The sequence below is a fragment of the Prorops nasuta genome, unplaced genomic scaffold (assembly GCF_024137725.1).
Source record: "Prorops nasuta isolate Cenicafe-Biocafe unplaced genomic scaffold, Cenicafe_Pnas_1.2 PNAS00004, whole genome shotgun sequence".
In the NCBI taxonomy this organism is placed as follows: Eukaryota; Metazoa; Arthropoda; class Insecta; order Hymenoptera; family Bethylidae; genus Prorops; species Prorops nasuta.
Genome location: NW_027116801.1, coordinates 4,579,648 through 4,599,534, shown reverse-complemented (window position 1 = coordinate 4,599,534; position 19,887 = coordinate 4,579,648). Strand labels below are relative to the sequence as shown.

At 31.8% G+C, this 19,887-nt stretch overlaps 2 protein-coding genes across 3 annotated transcripts; one reads left to right on the top strand and one right to left on the bottom strand.

The window, feature by feature from the left end:
* Window positions 1-4,763: 4,763 nt before the first annotated feature.
* Window positions 4,764-5,613, bottom strand: LOC136772742 (venom allergen 3-like). Its single transcript, XM_066725869.1, has 5 exons — window positions 5,599-5,613; window positions 5,375-5,536; window positions 5,220-5,304; window positions 5,037-5,154; window positions 4,764-4,962 (listed from the first exon to the last, which is right to left on the bottom strand). The coding sequence occupies exons 1-5, from the start codon at window positions 5,611-5,613 to the stop codon at window positions 4,764-4,766; spliced, it is 579 nt and encodes a 192-aa protein (XP_066581966.1).
* Window positions 5,614-14,282: 8,669 nt separating this feature from the next.
* Window positions 14,283-16,766, top strand: LOC136772585 (trypsin-like). Of its 2 annotated transcripts, none has more exons than XM_066725649.1 (7): window positions 14,283-14,401; window positions 15,065-15,174; window positions 15,285-15,379; window positions 15,445-15,604; window positions 15,729-15,839; window positions 15,937-16,086; window positions 16,172-16,765. In XM_066725649.1, exons 1-7 carry the CDS (start codon window positions 14,329-14,331, stop codon window positions 16,427-16,429), a joined length of 957 nt encoding a protein of 318 aa, XP_066581746.1. In that variant the 5' UTR covers window positions 14,283-14,328; the 3' UTR covers window positions 16,430-16,765. The 2 variants fall into 2 exon arrangements, with proteins under 2 accessions (XP_066581746.1, XP_066581747.1); XM_066725650.1 differs by having other exon boundaries at window positions 14,289-14,401; window positions 15,095-15,174; window positions 16,172-16,766.
* The last annotated feature ends 3,121 nt before the right edge of the window (window positions 16,767-19,887 follow it).

Genomic DNA, 19,887 nt, shown 5'->3' with positions numbered 1-19,887 from the left:
TGTATAATGCTATTACGCTATTTTGTTTTGTACATTTTAACAATTTTTATTAAATATATAAGATACATTTATCATGATGTTTTAAAAATATCACATGACTATAAGCTTTTCAAGCTTTTTAGATAGAGACAAAGAAAGAGAAGCTAATGGGATTTGGAAATTAGAGTAAGTTTTGTATGAAACAAGGGATGAAATGGCAAAAGTCCGACAAAGGTTGGTAATCATGACATTAAGAAGTGCTATGGTCCTTTCTGTAAGAGCCATAGTAGGTAACAATCGTCTAAGGAGTTGCTAATATGCCGTAAGCAGGATCGCCGAGGGATTTTCAAGTCCTATAACCGTAACTGCAGTTGCTTCCCGCATTTTCGTATCAAACGACCCGTTATCTTCTAGCATGCAGCTATCTATACATGTAATAGTCATCAGAATTTGGTAAGATGTAGTTTATCTATACGTACTTAAACTTCACACCGTTCAAGAACTTTCTGGTGGTATATAACTACCTACTATGATTTTTTATTCTATTATCTAATTATTACCTGCTAGAATATAATAGCTCATAATCTTTAAATTCATCCAGTAAATAATTTGATTTTCCTTTGTAGAATAAATCCTTCTTAACTTTTCTCACACTCTGAATGATAAAAAACTAAAATAATATTTCTTACTCAAATTCTGGATTTTTTTTAACAAAACCGAATAAATAACATTTAATTATTCAGTTTCACTTAAAAGCTTTGCAATATACTGTTGTGAAATGAAATAAAAAAAATACATTAATTACGTGTATTATGCGTGTATTACAACTCAAAATAACTCTGATAGCATATGAAATTTACTAATTCATTTGTTATTGTTATATTAAATAGAAAAAAGTAATGTAGATATATTTAAAAAGATGTTAAAATAAATTCAAAGAAATGTAATTAATTTAGTTAACTTTTAATACCAGTTTGAAGTTTCTTAATTCCTTATTTAATTACTAAAAATATCAAGTAACATTTAGAGAGTAGGAAAAAGATGATTTTGAGATTAAGGAGTATGATGATATTATTTAATATCATACGTAAATTACGACCAAGAAATATGCATCCAATTTTGGAATTAATCTAGATATAGCGTTTGCGCCTTACTGTAATACGCTAATTTTAATCGGCATGATACAGCGCCTTATACTAGTTAACTAGAATATACCATAGAGGTCTTAAGGTCTTAGTCGTTAATGCTGCGGAGAATGTATCAAATTGCTTAGAAGTTTTCGTTTCCCCAATTTGGTTGCGCTCAGGCAACTGTTATTCTACGCATCAAAGTAATCTTCTTGAAATCCCATTACGAATGTTTTGATCTGCGTCACTTTAATTAAGAGACGCGTAATCATACGCAAGGATACGAGTTTCTAAGATATTACGCTAAAAGATACTACATAGTGGAGAGTACTTTATCTAACTTAACCCTTGTTCGGCCATCCACCGAACAATAAAGCATCTGGCGAATAAATTATTTTAGATCCACGTCAGGTTTCTATTCTCCTCTGGAAAACTGTTACTCTCCTGTTAATAAATACATGCGTCAGATTTTTTTGCTAGATTTTATATGTAATTTTCAATGTTGTATTAATTATTATCGTTATATGAGAGAAAAATTATAATGTGCATATAGATTATTCTGAAACTACCGTACGAGTGTTTGATATAAAGGTTAACGGAGAATGGAGGGTAAAAATTTTACTCATACAATAGTAGCTTTTACTTTTCCATCATGAATTTATTTAATTAATAACGCAACTCTCAATTATTTTTAAAACAATTTTTATCTTTTATACGTGTGTAATCATATAATTAACATTTTGAAAATGATAAGAAATACTTGAAACACTTTTAAATGTGATATTTCTTGTTATTTATTTAATTCGCTGCAAATATAATTGATACATTATCATTTGAAATTCTTGGATAGCTTCAGTTTTTAAGAAAACAATTTTTCTGCTTAAAGGATCCTAAATTATAACTATATCGAGTCCCAATGTATCATCTTTAAACATTTTTATAGAATATTTAAAAAATCTGGTCTTTATTATTGATTAACGTAAAATTACAGTTATTTGTTCCGAAATTCAGTAGAATAGCACTGCAACGTTGTAATCAATTTTTTATATGGAACACACAGTTCACTCTGATACACGAATATCATAAAAGTTATTTACCTACCGTGTCGACATTGCTGCTACCTGTACTTTCGATTTTACTACGCCATACATTCGTCTATATAGAAAATGTTCTGCAATATCTGGTTACTCTCCAGAGGATGGACCGGCCAATTAATATGAGCTGTATTTTTAATAGATAAATTAAAATCCGTAATTGTACTACAGTCGAATATATGCATGCATGCATTACAAAAGTGTAGATTTACATTTTAATTTTTTCAAAATTTAAAATGGACCTTTACGAAAATTTTCTGTATAAATTTTGTAGTGGTTTAAATAAAACACGAAGAAAGATAGATATTTCTGCAGCGGCTATCAATAAAGCGCTAGCGTTTCCTGTAAATTTAAAAACTTGAAAATATTAAGGTTCTATTAATTGTTTAGTAAAAATCTACATGGTGTGTCACAGAATATTTCCTTTGTTTATCAATAATAAATATAACAAATTTGAGTTTTCCTAATAAATATAATCCTTTCAAATATTTAAAATCTATTTGCAATGATGCTGTATTAAATTTTGTTATTATCCAGTATTAAATCTTGGAAAAGGATTCGTTGATAACGATTCGTAACAGTATGCCTGATAATATCCCCATGTCGGCAATATCAGAGGGCTGAGATGAGCACGCAGTGAATAACACAAAGAGAGAAGGTGGGGATAAAGATGGAGGGAGAGCGAGAAAGAGAGAGAAAGAGAGAGAAAGAGAGAGTGAGAGTCGCACACATACGCAGACGCGCATTTAGACGAAAAGCGGGCAAGCCAATATCGATCCAGAATTGCTCTTTGTTACGGAGCGGTCTGATTTTGCACGAGTATGCAAGCATTGGTATAGAGCCTTGTTGGTAGTAGTGGTAAGTCGTCCACGTACAATACAGCTGCCCGAAACTCGCTCATACCTTTTGTGACGCACGATAGTATTGCGGTTACGAAATGAGAGTCTTCTTGTCAAACATTGCCAAAGAGAAAGGGAAACTAATGTAAGCACGAGCACACAAAATTATAATTTTCTACCCCTTCCTTATTCCTAAACAAAAATCTTACTTATTACACGTATCTCTTTCTGTCCATTTACATTTTATTCTCGTATGAGATAAATCAGCTTGCATTTTTATACAAAAGACACGCTGTCTCTTATCATTCTTTTTATTATGAAAGAAATAAAATAAAAATCATTTATTGAGTTTTGAGTTCTATGAAATAGTTGGAATAAATTGATGCTATCGATTCCATAATTTTTTCCTCATTGAAGGTTATTTTGCTAGACATCTTTAGTGGAGAAAAATTAAATAAAAAAGGTTATCTTCCGTGAAAATACCGATCGGGCTTCGTAAACAATGACTTGGTAATTCATCGAGGATAGCGTAGAGACGAATATCGCAATCCTTGGTCAAGGCCTCCATACCTCTTGGGTAAAGTTAATAGCGACCCTCGGCAGTGCAAGGATGGACAATGGAAACCCTAGTCATTATGAAGTGAACACGCTTCCATATAGCGTTGGTCGAGTCTAATCCAACACTCGTAATGGCAAAGGGACTATGCTTACTGGCCTATAGGGCTACAGCCCCAAATCTTCGATCAATTGTCGAGCTTACCTTTGTGCAAAATCTTATGCGAAAATATTTCAAAGCTTGTATGTTCAAAAATAATATAAAATTATTTATGAATTCACATACGAAGCGTAATGGTTTGTTTATTCATTTAAAATCTTCGATTAGCCAATAATTATTCTCAGTACACAGTCCATTATTTTACGAATATTATTAATCAGATCCACATCTGTGTTTACACATACATTGCACACAGTAATTCGTTCGCTTTTTTTTTCATTTACCCAATGAACTAATTCCACAACAAAGAAAGCAATAGTGAGGACCAGTGAGCACTCTTAATAGAAGCCAATAAAAGCGTGCAACTTAATCCTGATTGGTAGAGTGCTTGAAGGAAGAGTACAGAAATACGATACGCTGCTACACTTTTTCGCTTACCAAAGTCTAAGTCTTCGTAGTTAAGCAATTCCTGTTCACCCATTACAGTATCTACTTATAGGGTCGGGTGGAATAAAAGTTTCGTGGGGAGAAAGTTCAACAGCTTGTTATTATTATATAGTTATATTATATTGTATGAGAAATTTTATCGCTTTCTTTGTGCTATAATGTAGTATATAAAATTTGCTAAAAGAGTTCACACACACACAGAGTGAGAATATTTGAGATGTAAAGGAATCAATCTCCTGCTCTCTCTCTCTCTCTCTCCTCTCTTTCTCTCTCTTTCTCTCTCTCTGTAGTTATATAGATAGTCATTTCAAGCGAAAGTTTATTCATCCTTAAAGTTAGCTGTTTGGGTCTTTTATATCTTCGGTATGATTTTATTGAAATAGCTATAGGGCACTTTACAAAATAAAAGTTTCATGACACAACAACTTATATGTTAATGTTCTTATCAAATTTATAAAATGATTCAAATATATAAATAATGTATAAAAAATGTTTAACACATTTTATTTACTGCATTAATTTCCTTTTATAATTTAATACTTTTGCAGTTTATTTACTTACACTAATGTGATATTTTGTAGACCCTTCTTCCTAAAATGTTACCTCTTGGAAAATAATTGCAAACTAAATAATGAATTGTTATCAACTTAGACGGATCTTTATTGTATGGTTTGTCGTATGAAGTGAGTCCACAACCAACGTGTGTTGTATCAGCCCAAACAAGTTGCGTATAGTGAGAAGTTACTGCACCACCTACAGCCCTATAAAATTGTATTATTATTAAAAGCTACACATTAAACACACTTAAAATTTTTGTAATTCTATGTAGTCTTACCGATATGAATTTATCAATCTAGGATTAAAATCCTTAACTTCATCAAACCACATTTGGATAATCTTGTCCACGTTAAATTTCGAAAAATATCCAAGGTTTTGGCCGACTGGTACATTATCTGATTAAAAGTGTAATGTTATTATGGCTAACCTGTTATTAAAATCATTTCAACTAAATTTATACTTTTTAAAGTTCTGCAACCATCATGATTAAAGTTACACTGATTAGCCCATGTTTGCGCAATTCTCGCTGCTTCAGGGCTCCATTTCTATACAATCAGTTTTAATAATGAGAGAAATATTGCTTTTAATATTTAAAATATAACCAAACACTGTTACCAATGGGCCCAAGTTACGTGCACCTGGCTGACCAGGATATTTTCCAGTAGCAATTAATGCTCGCAGTTCATTGTGCTTGTTCAGAATACTTCTCTGTTCCTTTGTTTTCAGACCAATTTTCCGGAGTTTATATTTTCTGCAGGTTTCTGATACAGATTTACGCTGTAAATATTTCCATTAGTAAACTAGGTAAACGAATTTAAAAATCTAATGTTCTCTCTTACTTTATATTTACACATGGTATGTATGTTCCCCGGTAAACATTTCGCGTGACAGTAATCATATGCATGTAACTCGTTGATTAAGGCAACAACTATTAGTATAATTGAGAGTTTGAGAAATGTTGTGTTCATTTTGCAATTTTGCTGAATTCGTTTTAGTATAGTTTACTGTAGAATTTTAGGTTAGATTTATAATATATATACTAGTTGATCGAGGGATATATTATGTTAATGACCACTCGAAGATAATTTTTTATTTGAACATTTCTCCACGTGTCTGAAGAGTATACAAAGACTATTAATTTCGTGAAAATAGAGAGTTTTCAAGAAAGGCAATAAATTACACTTAAATATATATTTGTTTCTAGATAAATCAACAATATAGATATTATATGTCGAATAATTGAATTTATGTGATATATTATAATATGGTGTTTCGTATACATTTTATATTTCAATTTTCTAATGGCTGTGCTCAGGATCTTTCAAAATATTTTATTAATGTATCATTTTATACAAGAATTTACGAGATATCTAAATTTAAAATAATATGTACGTGAGCAAATAAACATGATTCAGCGGTCGCGTACCTGACTTTAAGTAAGCCTACATATATGTGTATACTTATGTGTAATATCAAAGCCAAGCATTTTGTAAATACTTTGAATTTACAAATATCAAAAGTTTTATGAATACTTCTCGTTCTCACTGCAAGTACATATTCATAGGACAGTATTGTGTTACGTGATATTGGATATTTTCGTTGTTGATGACAAAAGTATATTTTTGTTAAGTCGTTATAAGTGGTAAGCTTAACGTAACCTTAAAATAAATCTTTATCAATTGTAAAATCAGTAGTATTACCTGACAGATTTATAAAATTGCTGAGAATACAAAAATTTTCTATATCATCTATTTTCTGAGATATTTAACATACTGCAGACTTTCCAAACACCCTGATTAAATACAGATGTGTAAAGAATCTACAATCCAAATGTGATGTTATACAACAATGTATAGAATTAACATAATTGGGTAAATAGAACTGCTCAAACAATCTATCCTATTATATCTGAAACAATACCAAGTATTTACGATATAACTTTGAGGAAAGCTAGTATACAATCAGCTTTGTTACATTTGACATATATTCTATCAGCTTGGACAGGATGGGATCAAGTGATAAAGACAAAGTGGACCACAGTATTTATGTAGGTACGAACGCTAATTGAAGCGTACCTCCATAAAATTCCAATCAAAGGATAAAGTAAATTATATAAAAGAATAAAAAAGCACATGGGAAAAGTTTTATGATGCAGTAAGTATAGACTTATGTGGGAATGGAGTATCCCTTAATCCATGTCTTTTCAGCGATACTTTATACGAAATCGATAACGTTTTCGGTAGCAAGTGTGTTTGCTGCGTTCTCGATCTTGCCGTCTTCGTTAATTACTACCCACTACCTGCTATTGAGATTAATGACATCGCTTCGTATTTTATGTGAAGACGGTTTTATTGGCAGTATGTAGCCTACTAGCCGGTGGATACACATGGCAGATTGGTCCGCGTTAATTGGTATAGACGGCTTTGAAGCCCTATCTATCTATATTATTCTATACATGGATAGACACCGTGGCTGCTCAATTATTGCCGATCAGAAAATTTTAGATATACTGGATTATTTTAAGAAAACTGTACTCCATAATTTAATAAATTAAATCATAATTATAACAATTTATTAAGAATCACAAATTTGTCAAATTAAGATTTGCTATTAATAATTGGTAATTTTATACGACATACAATAGATTGCAGTATGAATACTCTATATGAAAGTTTAGAATTGGAAAATCACTTAAAAGAAAAGATGTATTGAGAATGAGAATGTTACGTAGATTTGGCTGCTAGTTTTATTCTGTTGCACCTATAACTGCTTCGAAAATACTATTGACTAGGAGTGTTCTCTTCCCTTTTTTAAATAAATCTTCGCTATCTAATTTCCCCGAATTTCTATTTGTTGTGCTTCGAAAGAAATGGTTGTATTGTGGCATTCATTCATGTATAAGCATCAATATTCATCAAAAGTTTGAAATATTTTGTATGGAATAAATTAATATATAGTAATGACCGAAACAACATTTTAATTGATTTAGCGGGTAAGATAGGTGATGCAGTGTGAATGCAAAGATTTTGTTGGGAAGCTAGCAGCAAAGTAATTTACTATTATTTTAATACATATATAGCATGCAGCACCTGTCTACTGTCCCCTGTCCTACAATAATACCAGCTGCCTCTTCTGGTCGTGGTACAATTTTTCATTCGCGAAACCTTGCTAACGAAGTTGCTAGCAATAAATTCGGCAGTTTTACCACAGGTAATCCTATTGCCAGCTGAGCTGCGGAAAACTTGACAAAAGCTGCCTCTCACTGAGAATTAAGACGAATTTTTCGTGTAAACGCTTATATACGAACAAAATATCTTACCATTTCGAAGAATTTAAAAATTGCTTCTTTTTTGTTAAAAAATAGAATAAATTATATAATGTATGATTTTATCTATTTCTTAGAGCACTGTATGTAAGAAATTTACAGGCCTCCTTTTCCCATCAGAGCTTATCTAATCGATTCTAATTCTACTGAGAAATCAGATATCTTTTTTTATAATATTACTAGGAAGTGGGAACTGTTTGTTATAATGTTATTTGTGTAATGTTCAACCCTGTAAATCATATTTAATAGTAGAGACACAGCTCGTTTATATCAATTTCAAAATTATTTAACTCTAATTATATACATATATACACAAAAACTATTAGAAATGCATATGAATAAAATATGTGACAAGTAGTAAAATAGTAATAATAAATTATGAGAATGGAGATAAACTGGTTGGAATATTTTTCACCTATATTATTGCCTTTCATACGTACAGTATATTCTATTATAAAAGTCTAGACAGCGTCAATTAAACTAACAGTCTTTATTTTATATTAGGCTATTAATACGTTCACGTTAGCATGATTTACTGGTGGTTCATAGTTACTGTAAAATACTTTATGTATATGTTAAAAAATTCCCTGGCATGGACATATTAAATTTATTAAATTGTACATTTAATGTTTTGGAAAACCCTGAGATATTAAAATATAAGATTATCCGGCTAAAATATATCTCTTTGTCGACATAAAATAATAATGTGTCCTTGCATAACCTCTTTAAACAAACCGACCTTTAAATATATTGAGTTTGACAAATTGTAAAAGTTTTATATAAAATTATTTTATCAAAATTGCATTGTTCTTTTACGTTATCTAAGATTTGAGACAGTTCAGACTTAAGTTTTAGTACTATATAGTACATAATTGATTGCTTAGTTTTTTTACTAAAACTTTCACTTTCAGGATAAAAAGCCCAACATTTTGTGGCTCATCAGTTTCTGAATTTGCTAGTGTTCGTTAATGGGGTATATATGTTAATTGTATTCTGTTTCGACATTATAGCGCTTTCCTAACAAATGGTCGTTTATGCCAGCCCTGTTGGTTCAGATATTGTGCAAGGTGGGTGAGAGACCTGAGAGGGAGTATGGTCACGTTGAATACGGCGCACAAATGTGGTTGTCGCTAATAGCATGCGCTAGTCGTGGTCGTGGACCATAAAAGTATACCCCTGCACCATTCCACAGCAGACAGACGGTCTAAAGTTGGCCTACCTACAATTTACATCGTAACAGAACTGTGGTTTGCTCTACTGCTTCAGTGTTGGCTCTGCTAGTTCCAACGTTACCATTAACATTACATTATTTGACGCTCAACGCTTTCTTTTCCTCTTAAAATCACTTAATATTTTGCACTAAAAGATCAATCTGAGTGTCAGGCCCTGAACAGAGAAGGCCACGTGCCAGATGTATGTATGATGTATAACGTTAAAATGTTTAAGAAAAGAAAAGTCTTCAGCTGTAAAGCGCAATAGTAAATGCATCATTACATTGACTTGCAATAGCGTTACGTTAGATGTGCGTCTCTACATTTTGTTCTCTCCCTAAAATCTTATTACTTACATGAAATAATTATCTGTCTCTATTTTTTATAAGACTAGGATCTCTCTCTCTCTCTCTCTCTCTCGGTGAAATCTTTTATTTTTTAAAACATGTTACAACTTATGTCCTCCAAAGCAAAAAGAGCAATTGATTCAAAGCCAAATAATGGACAGTTTTTTTTCACATGGGCCTAATGCAACATAGTAGCCTTCCTCGACCCAATGCAAGCAGAAGGGGAAAAAGTTATACGCGTCTTGTGTACAGACTAGCGCAATTTACTCCAAACGAAGCAAATGCTCTGAGCAAAAACAAATGAATTTCCAATCCAAGACTCTTGGGAGCATACTACCACAATTGAAATTTAAACTTCAAAAAGTTCCTAAAATTCTTCAATTCAGGATATTTATAGAGTAAAATTATTTTTGAATCTTTATTATAAATTTAGCTTTAGATTGATTTTACGTTTCGTACTTATGTTTATTTTGTGAAAAAGAATCGCTTCATTGTTTGTAAAATTGAAACGATACTCCAAAACGTAATCGACTGAAGATCTATAAATTATACATATAAGAATGTGAGATGTACAATTTAGTTCGGCCATTCCACATTCCTACACTACTAAAATGCTTTTATTCTTATTTTGCAAGAAGAAAGGACCTTGTGGTTCTTAACCCCATCTCATATTTCATAACTCTTGTCTTGCCCTTGAAGTTTTCATTCAGTACTTCATCATAGACAAATAATAATTATTGCATTAATATACATATTAAGCAATAATAAATAGCCAAAAATTCAGTAATGGCTAAGATTAACAAGAGCAGCTAGAATTTGTAGGATGAAGTAATTCAAGATAGCTGATAACTGAAGAGACTGTATTAGGAGTTAAAGTCAGCGGTAGACAAAAAGGTCGTATTCTGACCGTGGAAGGAGAGGTTATTTTGATCGTGGGAGGTTGACTCACATCAGAGCATCTGGTTCTGGCTGGAATGGTAGTGACCGCAGTTATGCTTCTCGCACTGGTACTGGTGGTAAAAGATTACGTGGAAGGAAGGCGTAGTTGGTTTGCAGTTTGCAGCAGACGATGGCTATGGCATCGCAGACAAAGATCGAGGTCATCGCACACATAGCTGTGTCACCGTTTACGTAATACTCTTACCCAAACAACTGTATTAATTCAAGTTACATCTTCTAATAAATACTTTATAATGACGAAAAACTAAAGTTAATATTTGATATCGATAAGGCTTCAATTTCAATTATACTAAAGCTTCGAGATTATTTATCGGAAAAACCAATACAATGTGTTGCAATCGGAAATACCCGCATCGATAGATTCAAGAGGACGACAGATAAAAATGATATCGAATCCGACAATCAGCTTATTAAACGTGAAAAATGATAAAGGAGTACGTCCAAGAAAATGACATTTCGTGCTATTCAAAACTTTGGACATAATTTAGTAAGCTTTGCTCTCCAGCGTCAAAATGGGAAAGCAGCAATTCAATCTCGATGCTAAGAAACTTCTTCGATTTCTATGATATATCAGAAGACTAGGGTCGATTTTGCAGCTTGTCGTGTAGAAACCATTGGAAAAGCCGCTTGAAGTGCCCGAGTCCGACCACTGGAAGCTTTATACTGCGAATGGCAAACAGCAAAAGAATTTCAAGTGAGCAGTAAAAAGTATAAATCTCAAGATAAATTTTCCTATAGAATTCCACTGAAGTTTTATTCGAAAAGCTTTTCACTTTGCATTCGTTCCTATAGCGTTTTCCTTCCATTGAAAAGGTTACAAGAAATGTTTTCTATCATATTTTAATCCAATTAGTAAAATCGATATAATTTTAAAATACCTGGTGATTTTCTATTCAATTGATTAAAAATCACTCGATATATGGAAAAGAAAGCCATCAGGAATTATGATTATATTTGGCAGAGTTGAAGATATCGCAGCAGAAGTTTAGTTCAATTTCGCAGAGCTGGCTAGAGTCAGTTGGTTGAAGGGTTTAGTTTGCTGGTTTGCAGAGAGCGAGATAAAGAACGGAGATCCGTGTGTTTGCACGGGAACGGAAAAGGTTCCGTTCTGGCAGTCTCCATCCGTCGACCACTCAGCGAAGCGTAACGACCAACCTGCCAGACGATGGACTGAGAACCGTCTGGTTCTAGTAGGCCTTGAACGGCCCTTTAACTGCTTGCACTCCAGTCAAGGTTATCTTCTTCCCTCCGTCAGCATTGCATTGCTCCTGCTATCTATAGTATAACTCCAACTACGGAACAGCATTCAGGAACCTTAATACTGCAGAAAAACCGTTGAGCGCTATGGAGAGGAGCCGATTTAACTTCCAATGAATAGATATACTGCGAAAATTTCTCCAATATTTGGATGTTATGCCATACATCACGTGGAATTCCAGCAATCTGAACTGGATTTTGTTAATGAATATTATATTCCATTAATTATTTAATTAAATACTGTAGTGAGTTTGGTACAGGGTTAGATTAATAATTTAATTTCTGTTAAACCTATCAATCAAAAGAAGAAATATTTTCCTTTGGTATATTAAGAGGAATTGTTTCAGTTCTAATAGAATCATGCGTTACTTCCGTGAGACTAATTATTGCACGCTTCGAAGTAAACGTATAGATTAAAGAAAATAATTACACGGTGAGTTTCGTAGTGATATACGTAGTTAACGCGTGGAATTAAAATTATACGTGATTGGAAGTTTCCTCATCGTGTACAAACAGGGTTAGTTGTTTTATAAGGTGCATTTAATTGTTACGTCGTATTTGGGCAATAGGGTGTTGACTTAGAACTGGAATTAGATGCTCGAATAGTGATAGAAGATATCTCTTATCATTAAAATCCGAGTATCAGATATCCTCGGCTCCATCGAGAATGATTTCTGTATCAGGCTGTAAGAAGCGACAAGAAGGTCTTTCTTCCTGGGTGAAAAGAGGGAAGAGAGTAAGATTAAGGTGTGAGAGTGTTGGCTGCTGAGGCTGAATCGAAAGAGTAGCTGGGCAAGTTCAGAAGCGAAACTTAAAGAAAGCAAAAGTAAAACAATACCTTCATGTCTGCATACCCGTTTGCCACGTTTCTACGTATTTATATAAATATTATAAAATTTACTTCTTTAGAATTTAATCTTTCCTTTGATCAAAAAAAGTTTTCTTCCACTTATAGTCACAAATCATTCGTTTGTATAGACCTTCGATAACAATTTTTTATTATAAGAGCAAGTTTAAAGCAACATTTTTTAAACGAAGTAGACATTTATCCCCAGTAGTCCTAATTTTATGTGTAATTACAAGAAAGTTTATGTATGATTTTATCTTATATTAAAACAAGGAGATCACAAAAGTATATTGGCAACAGCCAAGACTGCTCTTTTCATGGAACATATGGGTTTCTGCGTCGTGGGTGGCCAACCACAAGAAAGTCAATTTTAATTTAGCCACTCACCGCAACCTCTTTTCCTCTTAAAATAAACATTCGCATTAAGAGTTTTAAGCCGCCTCCGCATGTATTGCAAAAAGGTCTTTAACAAATAATCTCGATTACAGTGGGAATAGATGATGCGTTGTATATAGCTAATTTTTACATAAGACTTATTAATAAAATATGCGTTGTCCAGTAATAAGACGGAAATTCTTTGAAAAATTGCAAATGGATTTAACGTGATTTCTTCTGAGTTGGAAAACCTTTAGAGGATTATACTATGTGGATGGCAGAATATGTAATATGAAGTTTCGCATAGGGGCAGGTAATTGCGACTGCTATCAGTGCAGTACACTCTCTTCTTCTCCTCCTCCTCCCCTTCGTTGTATAGCTTTTTATAAAACGGGGTGGAAATAAAAAGAAATGATATTCTATAGATTTTGATTTTCAAGTTTTTAATTTCACATTTCCGAATCGTCCCTCTTTATTTATATCTTAATATAAAAATTATTGTATACCATTGCCACAACCTAGTACGTTTTTATTGACAAATTCTCTTGTATTACATTTAAAAATTTATTCATTTTTCTAGACTATCAAAGTAAAAATAACCGTTGTAAAATGATTTTTAAAATCGTTATCAGATATCTTTTTTCCAAAGAAATTGTGTTTCGCTTGTAAACGTATTCAGTATATACCTATATTACTACTAGAAAAAAAAACAGTTTTTTATGAAAATAAAAAGTGGAATCATGCATTCCATCAAGCATTATTAAGACAAATAATGGCACATATAATATTTACGAAAATATTATATAAATGTTTTGAAAATATTATTTATTTTTTATTTATCAGCCAGTAAACATGAAAGGTGTATGATGTAACTTTCATCATTTACTTGGGTTGACGAAATCGCATTTACATTATAGCCACTGTATTATTTTTAAATCTTCTTTTCGTAAAAAAATGTTCGACCAAAAATAAAGTTTGTTGCAGCTTTTCTCGGCAGCATCAAATTCTTTCTTGTTACCTCATTACATAGCTTATTTGTAAATTAACCCAATTTTTGCTTAATAATACATAAGTTGCATGTTTTATCTTGAATTAGTACGATGACAGCCGATAACTGATATCGTAACAATGATAAAGCCGTGGTTTTTTAGAATCTTAGGGAGATAAAGCATTTTTTTTTACTATCTCTGTCAGGAAATCGGCCAGTCTCTAGTTGGAAGTCAGTGAATACGTGCTTATGTAGAAAAATGGGCGGCGGCTTGATTAATTTACTTTTTATACTCGTGATTGCCATAGTAGCATCTTTAGATATTACATCTGGTAAGAAACATGATTATATTAAAACTATAAGTTATGGTGTCTCAGCTCTTGCAAAAATATTAAGAACTAAGAATTAAATTTTTAGATCGTTTTCTTTATCTTCAATGAATACGAAAATAGTTGAAATTGCATATTTTTCTATTATACGCGAAGGAACTTTTCCATTTAAAATGACAGCGAATGCCACTAGCAGCGAATTTTTGTCAGCATTCCAAGAAACACCGAAACGTCTCCAAAAAGTACTGTAATTGTGTTTATGTTTTCGCACTTATTATTATATAGCAAACTAAGTACTATATATCATCAATTAAAGTTAATAATATTAACCCTTTGCACTCGTAAGAATTATTTACGCCATGCGATAAGTCATGACCATGAGACACTTTTCGCGTGCGAAAAGTAACATAAAATGTAATTGTCTTTAATTATAAAATCTTTTAATAGTTACATTCCAAAGAAGATTTATAAGTACTTAAGTATACTGTATAATGGAAATAATCTGAATGTTAATGTATATAAGTTTCTAAAGGCAATAATGAGTTACTATTTTTAACAAAACTAATTGATATGGTAGTAAACACTAGTAAATTTTTATTATTTCTTTTTCGAAATTATTTGTGCCAATAGTACATGGAAATAAAATTAAAAAAATTTATTTTAAAGCATCTGTAAATCAGCCTTTTACTTTCCAAGCAATCGGAATAGAAGCGTTTGGGGTGACTGGTAGAATTGTCAATGGAACAAAAGCAGCACTACGACAGTTTCCACATCAAGTGAGTTATAATTCCAATTATTGGGTAATCATATAGATTACTTTCATAAAATCTGATTTCATAAGATAACAATATTTATATTGTAATTACATCATATGTTTGTATCTAAGGTATCATTAAAGCGAAGCTGGTCAGGTAGTCACTTTTGTGGTGGTGTTCTAATAGCTCCATCATGGGTACTTAGTGCAGGTCATTGCATGTTTATGTAAGTACAATAAATATAAATTATATTTCATTTCTGAGTATATTAATCATGTTATATATTTTCAGAGATAAAGTTTTGCAAGAGCCATGGTCAATGTTAGTAGAGGGGGGGCAATTACAATTGGGTTCACCTACATCTACATCGCAGCAAAGAAATGTCACTAAAATTTATGTACATCCCAACTTCGATATATCTACCTTGGAAAATGATTTATCTTTACTTAAGGTAATTTTTATAATAAATAATATGAAAGATTTATTTAAGATTTTCATTGGTGACTTTATTTATAGAAGTTTATGACATCATTACTAGATTGATTTTACAATAATATTATATTAAATAATATTAGCTAGGTGCTCCTTTCGTGACAACGCCAGAAGTAAAGCCAGCTTCGCTGCCGAGATATCCAGCAAAACCAGACGAAACTTGCAGTGTGTCCGGTTGGGGCTACCTTGATGAGGTATAAATAGCCATTGTGTCAAATTAAACAAAGATATTAAGTTTTTTTTATCATTCCATCACAATATAACTCTTTAAATAAAAATATTACTGTGTAGAGATTCCCATTTGTAAGTAAAGATCTGATGTATGTGGATTTACCAATATTAAACCGCACTACTTGTCGGGATATGCTAGTAAATGTCTCCACACTACCTGGGCATTTCTTTTGCGCTGGTTACAGTGAGGGTATGCGGGATGCCTGCCAGGTAAAATTAACGCCTTGAATAACACAATTTTAATAGGTATAATAATTGTTTTGCATGAATAAATATATTATTACATCATTTTTAGGGTGATTCTGGCGGTGGCATGATGTGCGACGGTATACTTACAGGAGTTGTTTCTGGCGGAGAAGGTTGTGCTCGTCCACGTATTCCCGGATTATATACTGACGTATTTTATTATAAAGAGTGGATATACAAAATAAGTAATAACTTACTTGAAAGAAGAAGTGTCTACAGCAATGACTCATCATCAATCCAGTCATCATTCGCAGTTTTAACGTTTAGTTTCTTTTACATTGTTTACTTCTTTTTAAATTCTAAATAATGTTCTTATATTTGAAAATATGACAGAAAATCGAAATAAAACAAAATGAATAGCGGAATTAGCAATTGCAGGCAACAAAAGCAAAATAAAATTTAATGGTTCTTATATAAACGTGGCCTAGATAGTTTTCAACTAATGTTTTTACATACCGTATTGTTTCATAAATAATATTAATTGAACACTGACTGCATATATTAGTTTTAATTGATATTGTGTTTGATTAATAGTTTATGTATAGGTTATAATACTATAAGGTTAAATATTGTCCTGGTAATTAAAGCTACTGATTATTATTAAGTGAATTGTTATTGCACTATCCTGTATACATATGTAATATATTGCTACTGTGTACTATAATTTGATTACAGAGATTTTTCATGTTTTTAGTGAAAATTATAATGAAGTCCTCTTAATTTTGGTCATATAATATACAAAAATAGATGCAATATCACATACAATTTTTTGCATCGGACTCTTTTATAACATTGGACTCTAATTTTTTATAGTAGACATCTGTAAAGTAATTGTTTAAATCTTACAGTAGTTTTTCCTTCACCATTATATATATACATATATATATATATATAGTTATATAAAGATTATTTAAGTGATGACCTATGATGAAAGACAATTAACCACTGCAAAAACATTAGGACCATTTATCTCATCATATTTCGCTGTGTAATAGGCTTTCATGGCGTTTTTCTTCTGTAGAATTAGTTATAGAGGAAAGAAGAGAAGCCGAAAATATTCCCGAAAAAGAGTGAGGCGAGTGGTGCTCTCTTTGATCCCACATGAAAAGCTACCACGGAAAAGCTACTTAATACGAAACGAGATCGAGAAGAGGAGACTACTACGGAAGGGTGTATTATTAATATTACTAGATATTATACAACCGCAGAATCTCGCCAGAATATTAGGAGATCTACCAAGTTTTGATATCCGATGTCCTTTGAACGCTCTAATGAAATTGGTATATTTTCGAAAGCTTGACCATGCAGACCAGAAGCTTTCATTGTATAACTATAATAAAGCCGATGAGCTCTGTCATTATTTATCATTTCCTTCTCTTATTCTATCAGTTATTTCATATTAATTCTATAACTTAGGAAGGTATTTTGATAAATTTCCGGAAAGGGAAGTTGCTTCGAAAGAAGCCTACTGTATGCTATCCTGAAGAACTTTAAAGGTATCTATAATCAATAGTGCTCAGTGATCAAGTCAAAATTGTGTGAGCATTTTAAAAATGATTTAGAAAATGCCAAATTTACATTTTTTATAACATTAGGATAAGTTATTATTAATTTCCATTACAGACAATAGGGTATATCTAATTGTATCGAAAGTTATTTATGATAGAATACAATATTTTTGGAAATTCGATTTTTGCCCCAACGATGAAAAAGAATAGCTAAAGGGATTTTCATATTACACTCAGTCATGCAAGCGCGTTCCCATTCGGGTGTACTGACTGCATCATACGTACACTACCTCAACCCTGGGGCAGTATAAAGATAGAAGAGCGGGATAGGTTAGTTATAATTGCAATGCTCACAAAAAAAGCTAATAGGAAAGATTATTGTCCAGTTATCAAGGCACCGAATCCCCTTAGTCGCAAGGTGGCAATTGTTAGAGCTTTATTTTTTGTCAAATGAGAGTGTAGAATGGTTACATTTATGATTCCAATTTGCAATGTTTAAAATGTTACAGTAAAAATATTTGTATTTCAAAAATATTTCTCAAGAAATCTCAAAACACATATGATTTCATTTTATTATTGTAATATATTACAGTGAAATTAGTCATTTTAACGATTCTGCATTGTAATGTTGAAATATTGTCTTTAGATTTGTAATAACTATATTATCTCGTAATTGAAGAGATTTGGTTCTCTCATATTTGGGAATTTTGTTGAGCTTGAGTTTTTTCCGTGCTTTTATAAATTATATAAAATTTAATCAAATTCTCAAGTTATTTATATACACAATTTTCTATATAATTCTCTCGTCAAAAATAAGTATATAATTTTCTTACTTTCGTTAATAAAATGTGCGCTCGTTTTATCAATTTGAATGCACGAAATCCATTATTATTAAACAATCGAAAAACATGCAAGAAAAGGACCTCTGCTTTACCGGCTAAGCGTCATATACCAATAGTTTGATAAATTAGGAATCTGCACTACCTAAACTGGCACCCACACCCACACACACAGACACATGTAGTACAAAAAGAATTAAAATAAATTTAGTAATATGCTAAAATTTGCTTATGGATAATGATTTTTAATAGTTTACATTAAAATTTAGCTTATACATATGTATATTACTAATGTTAATAAAAAATCAATTTTATGTTTGTTCAAAATTTATTTTTACTGTATGATATAGCTGAAATAAAATTTTTATTGTTCATAATTTAATCGGGAACATAAATTGTTTTTTTTTAAATCAAACGCAATTTGAATGTAATAAAAATATATATAGCTGTAATAAATGGAATTATGCACATCTTATTGTAAACAATCATAATTTTATTACCTGTATAATAATTTTATGGTAAAAATATTTTATAGCCCTATTTAATTATATTTGATTATGCTTATTTGTCTTTTGAATGACTCATCTATTATGAAATGCTGGTGAAAAAAATCACCTTAGCCTTCGCATAATGGTCTGATCACTGATTTGCACATTTCTTCCAAGTCTACGGAAACACATGGTTAACAAGGTCCGTTACTCTTCATCGATCTGCCAAGGCTCTTTGTTGAGAAAGCAAATTAGGTTATTGTTGATTGAATGTCATATAATTTTGATGAAGGAGTAACCCTTGTTCTTGATCTAACTCGAATGCTGTATCACTCAAAAATGAAGCTAATTGTAATATAATTATGTTCTTTATATATGATTACGTGACAATATATAACGCACAATTTTATTCCGATAAATATACATAGTAGATAATTTCATTTTTCATTAAAGTTATATTTATTTAACTTCCTGGCATTAGCCTTATAAATATTTTTCAGCACATCATTATAAGACTTACGAATATTAGGTAAGTAAGTAATAATACAGTAAATAATGATTTAAGTGAGAAAGAACGTAAGAATTGGACATAATTGTCGAAGAAATTACCTAGGTCTACCTTAATGCAAAGAGTTGTGCTTTTTAGTAGTGGAGGAAGGGTTAAAAGAAGAAAAATTGGAAGGCGGGAAAGCAGCTTTCGTTTCATTTTCATCCCAAGTTCGTTCCTCTGGGAACAGTTAAAGCCGTTCATATTTCTCTTTAACGTTCACAGCGTAAAACTAGAGTAAGAAGGAAGCTTCGATGAAAAGCAGCATCGTTGAAACGACGGTGAGCTAACTGAGGTAACTAGAGCCGGTTAAAAATACGATTCTTTGTTCAGCGATTTCGGAGCGAAATCACGTTGTGAGTAGAGTCAAGGATCTCATAAGT